The sequence below is a fragment of the Megalobrama amblycephala genome, linkage group LG4, assembly GCF_018812025.1.
Source record: "Megalobrama amblycephala isolate DHTTF-2021 linkage group LG4, ASM1881202v1, whole genome shotgun sequence".
Taxonomy (NCBI): domain Eukaryota; kingdom Metazoa; phylum Chordata; class Actinopteri; order Cypriniformes; family Xenocyprididae; genus Megalobrama; species Megalobrama amblycephala.
In genome coordinates this window covers 21,617,182-21,627,130 of record NC_063047.1, presented here as the reverse complement: position 1 = coordinate 21,627,130, position 9,949 = coordinate 21,617,182, and the positions used below count along the sequence as shown (strand labels likewise).

The 9,949-nt window shown below is 37.0% G+C and overlaps 1 protein-coding gene across 3 annotated transcripts; it reads right to left on the bottom strand.

The window, feature by feature from the left end:
• Positions 1–1,885: 1,885 nt before the first annotated feature.
• fancg (FA complementation group G) lies at positions 1,886–9,270 on the bottom strand. 3 transcript variants are annotated; one of them, XM_048188251.1, is made up of 15 exons: positions 8,674–9,255; positions 8,509–8,593; positions 8,316–8,441; positions 8,039–8,229; positions 7,461–7,602; positions 6,407–6,537; positions 6,068–6,214; positions 3,996–4,150; positions 3,810–3,876; positions 3,299–3,606; positions 3,166–3,206; positions 2,705–2,872; positions 2,476–2,590; positions 2,249–2,345; positions 1,886–2,146 (listed from the first exon to the last, which is right to left on the bottom strand). In XM_048188251.1, the coding sequence occupies exons 1-15, from the start codon at positions 8,899–8,901 to the stop codon at positions 2,141–2,143; spliced, it is 2,007 nt and encodes a 668-aa protein (XP_048044208.1). In that variant the 5' UTR covers positions 8,902–9,255; the 3' UTR covers positions 1,886–2,140. The 3 variants fall into 3 exon arrangements, 2 of the variants coding, with proteins under 2 accessions (XP_048044208.1, XP_048044207.1); XM_048188250.1 differs by having other exon boundaries at positions 1,886–2,345; positions 8,674–9,253; XR_007184601.1 differs by lacking the exon at positions 1,886–2,146 and having other exon boundaries at positions 2,286–2,345; positions 2,476–2,609; positions 8,674–9,270.
• Positions 9,271–9,949: the final 679 nt, after the last annotated feature.

Below are 9,949 nucleotides of genomic sequence, written 5' to 3'. Positions count from 1 at the left end.
CCCTTTGAAGTGGCCAGTTTTGAGCACTTCTGTTTGGAATGACCCTTCAATATGGTGTCCATGATTATTTTCACTCCGGAGTGCCCTTCGGAGGGTGATTTATCCCGTTTGGAACGCAACGACTGAAGCTGAAATCATTTGTTCACACATTTACTAGTTTCTACATGGTGAATGTGCACTAGGCCTATATAGAGGATAGGAAACAATTCAGACAGTGTATAAAGTGTATAAAGAACACAGAGTGGATCATTTCCGCGAGTCGGCTCAGACCACGAAAGGTATTGGGCCCTTTGAATTCTGCACAGAATGCTGTATTTTAAAGTGATAAAGAGGAGATTAGGAGGATAAACGGTTAGATATTAAAAGGAAACAGAGGTTTTACTGAGTTTAATGGTTCTTGCTGAGCTGCGATATAAACAAAACACTATTGACCATTTAAAAAAGGGTCGGGTCTTCCTGTTTCAATTGAAATTATGTCAACACATTGAATACTGCGCGTTCCAACACATTTCAGCGGGCCTTTAAGAAAGTGAAAATGTAATATATTCTAAACTTATAACACGTAAACTAAAAGCATCTTTAATGTCGATAATTACGGCCTACAGCTAAAAAAAATCTCAAAATATTAGAATATTTAATTTTGAGTTTGATTAAATTACCATTTATACAGTATAAATACCAAATATCTATCTGTCTAGTTCAGTCCACACAACCACAATCATGGGGAAGACATGGAACTGACTTTACAGTTGTCCAGAAGATGATCATCAACACACTCTCCACAAAGAGAGTAAGCCTCAGAAGGTCATCTCTGAAAGGACTGGCTGTATCAAAGGATGTTGAAGTTGACTGAAAGGGAAAAGTGTGGTAGGAAAAGGTGCACAAGACACAGGAATGACCGCAGCCTTGAGAAGAATGTCAAGCAAAGCTGATTCAAGAACTTGGGGGAGCGTCAAGGAGTGGACTGAAGCTGGATTCAGTGCATCAAGAGCTACCACACACAGACGACTTCAGGAAATGGCCTAAACTGTCACATTCCTACTAACCACTCCTGAACCAATGTGAATATGAAGATAATGTCAGAAGCATCTTATCTGTGCTAAGGAGAAAAAGAACTGGACTGTTGCTCAGTGGTCCCATGTCCTCTTTTCAGATGAAAGTGAATTTTGCATTTCATTTGGAAATTAAGGTCCCAGAGTTTGGAGGAAAAGTGGAGAGGCACAGAATCCAAATACAGTGTGAAGTTTCAGCCGTTTGGGTTGCCATATCTGCTGGTGTTGGTCCACTGTCCAAAGTCAATACAGTCGTCCATCAGGAGATTTTAGAGTAATTCATGCTTCCATCTGCTGAAAAGTTTTTTGGAGATGCCGAATTCCTTTTCCAGCAGGATGTAGCACCTGCCCACAATGCCAAAACTACTACTAACTGGTTTGCTGACCATGACATTACTGTGCTTGATTGGCCAGGCAACTCGCCTGACCTGTATTGTCAAGAGGAAGAAGAAAAACAGACTTCAATAATGGCTCAGCGGGGCCACAGGCTAATCACCTCCACGCCACACTGCATTGATGCAGTAATTTGTGCTAAAAGGAGCAAGTATTGAGTCCATAAATGAACATTGTACTTTCAGAACTTGAACATTTCTGTATTGTAAATTCTTTTTTGATTGATCTTAGGAAATATTCTAAATATTTTGAGATACTGGATTTTTGATTCTCATTTTTTTTGTACTTACATGCAGGTGTCTGGGTTAAAATAAAGAGCATATGATATAACAATTAAAGAGTTAATACATTTCAAATCCTTTTCAATACAATTTTTTAGATAATAGATAAAAGGGCTTCATGTCTATTCCAAAAACAAGATGCTAATCAAAAAATCCCCATTTTAACCATTCAGACTTTTTTTTATTTGGATGTATAATATATACAAAGAATTTGATTCCAGTTCTCTGATTCCATTCTCTTGTCATTCATTCTGACAAGTGGAATGCAACCTCATTGGCAATGGTTGAACAAAATGTCAACAGAGTCATTGTAGCATGAAATAAAATCCTGCCCTCTGATTAGCACAGCTCTGTAACTTTGTTTAAGGGATGACACTTCAGCTATAGTAGCAGGGCTATAAGTATGCTACATGGTTACATCTGAAAAGAAAAATTAGACAACACAATTAAAACGGCCTTTTGCGTTGTAGTTATGCACCAAAAAAGATGAGCATCCTCTCTGGCATCTTTCTATGTCATTACATTTTTGGCATGAATGTATTCGTCTATTTTCTTTTTCAAGTCAGTGAAGTCAAAAGCTGTGTCCTCTTGCCACGCTTGCAAATACAGTGGTAGGTTTCTGAAACGCAAGTCAAAAAATTACTAAACAATCATCACACCAGTTACAGATACCATAGATTGCAATGATGTGTGACTCTCATGTGAAAAAGTCACACAGTATGACATATTTGACTTGTCCAGTAGCTTACATTGACTTAGGTGTATCTGAAGTACTATGGGCTTCTCTCCAGTGTGCTGATGCTTCCTCTCTACGATCAAGCCTCCACAAGACCTCAGTTAGCCACATTTCAGTATTCTTACAACCTAGTGAAATTCAATTCCACACGTAAATTTGAGAAGGACAGGGCAATGTATCAGATTAAGCACAACAAACAAGCCACACTGATTCACTATAATGAAAGCATATCAGCTGAAAACCTGGTGACATCTGGAGACTGAGATGAAGATCTCTCAGGGCCTCCTTCAATTGACCTCTTTCCAAAAAGCAGAGCCCTCTACCAGCTAGTGCTTGTCCTTTTGCTGCTTCCAAAGTCACCATTCTTTCAACCATTGCTTCAGTGTTTCCAAGATGTTTTTGTTTCCAGTCTAAAAGTTTGATGAAACCATGTAAGTAATGATACATGAAAGATAATGAAGACAATAAAGCAAGTTCACATATCAAATGTGGCTTCATTATGATAAAAAGGGGAAAAAAGCTTCATCTCTTGAATGCAGATCTGTTATAAATAGATACTTGATGAAGACCTCAGGATAAAAATATTTTGTGTATAGTTAAATATAGCTGTAGGTCTGTGTTTTTCAACCTGGATGATACTTCACAAACAAAGACAGACATGCTTAGTATGATTACGCAGTCTAGAAAGAAAAAGGTTATTTACCTTTCTGTTTAATAAACACTTTCACCAACTGATTAATCGCTCTGAAAGGAAGTGAACATTTAAAAAATTATTTGGACTAAACATGTTTTGCCAACACTGCTAGGTACGGAATGAAGCTCTCATCACATTGTACCTTGTAAAGTTTGTAATAGCCTCTTTGGTGTCCTTCAGTTTCCAGTGGGCTTGTGCTTGAAGGAGATGGGCCGCACCAGCCCATAACACAAAGTCAACCTTGTCGAGTACAACATCGGAGTCAGATATTTTTTGTTTTTCAACGGCATCAAGCAGCAGCCTCTCGGGAATTAAGTCTAAAGTGCTGGTGATGACCTCCTCGCAGACCACAAGAGCATCACTATACCTTTGAGCTTTCAACAAAGCAAATCCTGCTTCAAGGTAGACCACTGGGATTCTGGGAAAAGAAGTGCCATCCGCTGTGGATACCTGAAACATAGACAGGTCGTTGTTGTATCATATTTGTTGTAGTTTGCATCACTGATTATGTTATTTTCCTGTTTATTACTGTGAAGTTGCTTTGAAACTATCTGAATTGTATAAAGCGCTATATAAATAAAGATGACTTCACTTGAACATCACTTTATATGCATTATTTCTGAAACTGATGCCTGAAAAAGTGCAGTCCTTACAAGATTTTTGCCATCTGACTGCAGTGACGCCAACAGATCAAGATAGTACTCAACACCATCTGAAATACTGATTCACACAAAAATATATTTTAGAGGTTAAGTATTCCATAAAAGTATTATTAAATAATTGAATATTCATATTTGATAATCTAGTCAAGCATTGGTCTTTGTTGTGGGATCACTTGCCTGCCATTGAACACACATGTGTGAGCCAAAATGTGAAGAATAATAGATGAGGAAGGGACTTTGCTAATGAAGGTCATCTGTTCACCACCAAGCAGCATAGCTGGAGAGACCAGTGACGCACTAGGTGAACTTTTATCAGACTGCAGCTGGACTGCCTGTAAACAAAGCAAGAGAAAGTATTATTTAACTAACACATTTTAAAATGACACTACATAGCATGCAGGAAATACATTCATTGAAATATTATGTAAGAATGTGAAACATTCTTTACTGTTTAAAGCGAAACCAGCGTTCTTCAATTCAGTCCTTGTTCTACTCAAATGTATTTGTTTAAGTTTACTTTATTGATGCTAGAAGATGCTAGTCATGATATACAGACCTTTGGTACTCACAAATTATTTGTCTTCATTATTTGTACTTGTTGTTCATTATAAGTTGTTATGTGGTGTGTGTGAAGTAAGGACATCAGTTAATAATTTGTTATCACTAGGGCTGCTGATTTAACACGATTACTTAATTAGTTATGGGAAAAAATAACGCGTTTAAACTATTAATGCACCTGCCCCACTCCAGACCTACGTAGTACATTTCATAAAGTTGACTGGTGACAAACATGATGCAGGGCAACAACTCATTGCGTGATGGAGCCCATAGAATGCAGTTAGAAAATTCAAGATATCAGGGCTTTTTGTATGCCCCTGTATGAGGTTTTTGTCTCATATTCATACCATGATATAGTTAAGCAATGTCACACAAGTAACAAATGTAATATGTAAAATGTAATATGCAAATGTGATATATTTCAATAAATAAGAAGTAAATATATTGTGTTATATTTTAGACACAATATTGTCTGCTTTTACTCAATTTTGCCAATGAAAATATTACCTATAAAACCAGAACTGTTATTAATTTCATTTAAAAATGTATTTTATATTTCCATATTAATAAAAAAAAATCCATTAAGTTTTCTAAAGCAACTTTTTGAAATGTCTATTTGATGCTTTTCTCATTTAACACAATAATGACTTTAAATGATATTTCGGGGGTAATTTCTCAGCCAAGTTTGATGTGTGAATAATTTGTGATTAATTAAAGGGTTAGTTCACCCAAAAATGAAAATTATGTCATTAATTACTCACCCTCATGTCGTTCCACACCCGTAAGACCTCCGTTCATCTTCGGAACACAGTTTAAGATATTTTAGATTTAGTCCGACAGCTTTCTGTCCCTCCATTGAAAGTGTATGTACGGTAGACTGTCCATGTCCAGAAAGGTAATAAAAACTAGGGCTGCGCGATATATCGCATGAGATTGTCACGCGCATTTCGTCAGTAAAGCCGGTTCCCTGATTACAGCTAAATCGCCATCATCTGTCTATTAAATGCCGCTCCATTTGAAAGCAGGTGATGGCGATTTAGCGGTAATCAGGGAACCGGCTTTACTGACGAAATGCGCGTGACAATCTCATGCGATATATCGTGCAGCCCTAATAAAAACATCATCACAGGAGTCCATGTGACATCAGTGGGTTAGTTAGAAGCATCTAAAATACATTTTGGTCGAAAAATAACAAAAAATACGACTTTATTCAGCATTGTCTCCTCTTCCGGGTCTGTGTATATCCACAGTGACGCTGCTTCTTCTTCTTCTACGGCGGTTGGCATCCAGCTTATTGGTGCATTACCGCCCCCTTCTGCTCCGGACTGTGACGCGATTAGGACATCCGCGACATGCACACCTACGCACCAAAAATATAGCAATACCAAAATACAAACAATGTAGAATAGCCTGAATACAGCGTGTGTCTCCCTCAGACTATAAACGAAGCTCGGGCGCACTACATAACACGTCAGCAGCGTCACTGTCCGGAGCAGAAGTGTCATTAATGACATTTTTGGGTGAACTAACCCTTTAATAGCCACATTGTGCAATTAGATTAAAAATTCTAATCGCTTGACAGCCCTAGTTATCACAAGCAGTTAATGATTTTATGTAAATGCATACATGCTGTAAAGCACAAGGTACACTGCATGAAATAATATTGGTCAGTTGTGTGCAGAATGACTTACTGAGTAAAGAAGATGCAAGGCCTCAATTTCTGCCTTTGAATTGCCAAGCTGTCTAAACACCAGAGCACTTTGATAAAGGGCACTATGGCATGCACAATCCACCTCCACAGCCTTCCGATAAAAGTGGAGAGCACAGTGGGGCTGACCCTGCATGGACATAAAAAATAGAGCCTCAAGAGAGAAATTCTGACCCAGCACACATCAATCAAACAAACTTAATTCAATTAATCAAATATAAACAGGAACTAATTCAGTAACTGTTGGTTCAAGATTTAGTCTATTTAGGTCTATTTAGTTCAGGGTTCATTGGATGGAAGATTGCAGAACAGAGCTTCTTACAAGCTTAGCAAAACTCTGGCCTGTAAGGGTGTGGATCTGCGCCAAGAGACTTCTGGGACTTGGGAGGCCTTTAGCCTCCTGAAAAGCCTCAAGGGCTTCAGAAAATTTCTCCATCTTCATCTGTTCAACCCCTAAACCAACAAACACATTTTAGGACTAATGGCAGTTCTATTATTTATTGTTTTAACTGGCTAAGAAATTGAAAAATACAACTATATTATTTCTTATATAAATACAATCTTTTGTCATATAACAACATTTACATGTACTGAATATTTCTTGTGACATTAAAGGTCCCGTTCTTCGTGATCCCATGTTTCAAACTTTAGTTAGTGTGTAATGTTGTTGTTAGAGTATAAATAAAATCTATACAATTTTAAAGCTCAAAGTTCAATGCCAAGTGAGATATTTTATTTAACAGAAGTCGCCTACATCGAAAGGCCAGTTTGGACTACATCCCTCTACTTCCTTCTTTAATGACGTCACTAAAACAGTTTTTTGACTAACTTCCGCCCACAGGAATACACAAGAGTTGCGTTTGTAGAGTGTGTTTGTCGTCATGTCGTCGAAACGCTGTTATTTTCATCCTGCAGTCCAATCACCGTGTCTGATTCCGGCTCAAATTGATAGGGTAAAATTAAAGACATGTTTACAATAACACTGAGCGCATGCATCTCCACGTTATGGTAAGAGGTGTGACTTTTCCGGGCACGGTGCGCTCAGAGCTGTCGAATCACAACACAGGAACCGCTGGCACAATCAGAACTCGTTACGTATTTCTGAAGGAGTGACTTCATAGAACAAGGAAGTCATCAGCCCGTTTTTATGACAGTGGAAACAGCGGTATACAGATAAGTAAATTATGTGAAAAATACTGTGTTTTTTTACACGCGAAACATGAACACATGTTATATTGCACACTATAAACACAATCAAAGCTTCAAAAAACCACGAAAAACGGGACCTTTAATATATGGATCTACGTAATTTAGAAATATTTACATAAACAAAGGTTTCATCATACTGTCAACATCTTAGTTCAGACATTTCATACCTTGACATATCACAGTGCAGATGTGCAAAAGATCCTTGAGGTCCTTTGCTGCCATTGCAACCCTTAGCGAGGAGTCTTCTTCCATGCTCAAAGCAAGGTTTCGTGTTTCTGTCTGCAGATTCACAGGTGCTGAATGCTCTCTCTGAGATGAGACGAGAATGACAGAATGTAGTATAGCAGTCAATTACACATTCTTAAAAAGAATAGCTTTTTTCTTATTCTTCTTACATATTTTTTGAGTGATTATCTCTATGTATTAGTATTGCAAAACCATCAGTTTTTGTGCCATGGCAGGTTATGCAGACGTCCACAGAAACCTAAATATCTCAGCTCAGGATGGTTCTAGCTTCTCTCTCTCTAGCTCTTCTGAGAAGGTATCGAGTCTCAGTACTAAATCATTTTGGGGGTTACCTAGGTAAGTATAGTTTACATGCAGAACATTTCAGGATTGAGACTTATCTTGAGTTTTTTTGCCTGAAATATTCACAGATACAAGTACACAGATATAAAATATTGAGTTTGTGATTTCGCTGAGGGGAGTCTTCAAATTATTTTTATAAAGATAATAAAAATAATACCTTGTGGTTAATTTGTGTCAGAAGAGTAAGAATTCTCTCTAACTGACAGTGCATGAGCCACAGCGCCCACTGAATCAGCAGAAGTCTGTGGACAAAAGGCGCATAGACTGAGGTGCCAAAAGTCTGTAGAACAGCCTCCCACAACCTCACTGGATCACAACAGGACACCTGAGATCCTGCAGCCTCTAAAGCTACAGAAACAGACAGGTAGAGGGAACATAAAACATACTGCATACAAATCAATAATACTAAAACAACAACACAATGCTTTATTTACCTCTTAATAATGTGTGGTTGAGACTCTCCTCAATCTCACTGGGGTTGGAGAAACCCAACGAGAATAAAAGCGTATTATATGAAACTGTCATTTCAAGTTTGAGTCGTTCAGTATCTGCTGGAACTCCTGTGTAAACACAATATGGTTATGAGCTTCTGACAATATCGCCATCAAAAGTAACACATGATAGTACCTTGAATTTTCTGAAGCAGTTTAAGGCTTTCTGAACAGCATCGCTTCCGAATATCCTGACTTGGCTCAAGGTTATCTTCATTTTGCTGCAATGGAAAACGGCACATGTGTTTAAGCGCAAGGTCATTTCACTGTAAACGACACAATAATACTTTTGCTACAGTACCTTCCAAGTCAACATTATGTTGTTATTCTCCTCACTCCATCTATCAACTAAACAGGGAATAGCAGCAGACATGTCAACGACTCGAAATATAGTTAACAGATACCATTTCAAGTGTACAGTATTAAATCCACAGCTTATTCCTTCCTCATCTGATTCGAACTTTCCCTCCTCCTCAAGTCTATACAAACGATACAAATGATACAGCGCCACCTGCTGTTTGGGATGCATCCTCTAAAACTTGAAAAATAAGTAAATAAATCTAAATAAAACAGGTTTCTTGTTTTTCAGTTAAAAGCGGGCGCGGCTCTAATGTGTCTGGTATCCAGTGTCATTCGCTTCCAGTCATTTTAGCTATACAAAACAGCTCGTTAAATGCTGCTATATGTACTCTTGTATGTAAATCATGTTTTGTTCTTATTAAAATTCATTAAAAAAAAAAAAAAAGTTCGTTATGCTGCTTGATATTTCAAACTGGTATTTCTTAGCATATTATTTTAATGCATTGTCTTAAACACGCTGGTTTGTAGCGCAAACAGTTACAGTTTGATATTCTTCTCGTTATTTCCCTAGCGGACAATAAATCTGAAGTCTCGCACATTTACAGAAAGTCTATCACCTTACTTCCGCGTTCGTGCCATGTTTAATATTCTTTCGTAATGTGCTTTATTCATTTTTTCCCTTTTCTTGGATTATTCTTTATATAATTTCTCTTGTTGACTATTGTGCCATAATTTATATTGTCTGAAAGATTGTTTGTGTGTTATTGTATCTTCTGTTTGTTAAAATTGCAAAAATAAATAAATAAAATAAAATAAAAATAAAAAATAAAAAAATAAAAACTTTACTTCCGCGTTTGTGCTACTATTCTTTCGTAATATGCTTTATTCATTTTTCCCCCTTTTCTTGGATTATTCTTTATATAATTTCTCTTATTGACTAATGTGCCATAATTTATGTATTGTCTGAAAGATTGTTTGTGTGTTATTGTATCTTCTATTTGTTAAAATTGCAAAAAAATAAATAAATAAAATAAAAATAAAAAATAAAAAAATAAAAACTTTACTTCCGCGTTTGTGCTACTATTCTTTCGTAATATGCTTTATTCATTTTCCCCCCTTTTCTTGGATTATTCTTTATATAATTTCTCTTGTTGACTATAATGTGCCATAATTTGAGTATTGTCTGAAAGATTGTCTGTTTGTGTGTTATTGTATCTTTTTGTTAAAATTGCAAAAAAAACTTTACTTTCGCGTTGAAAAATAAGGTGGATATCCTA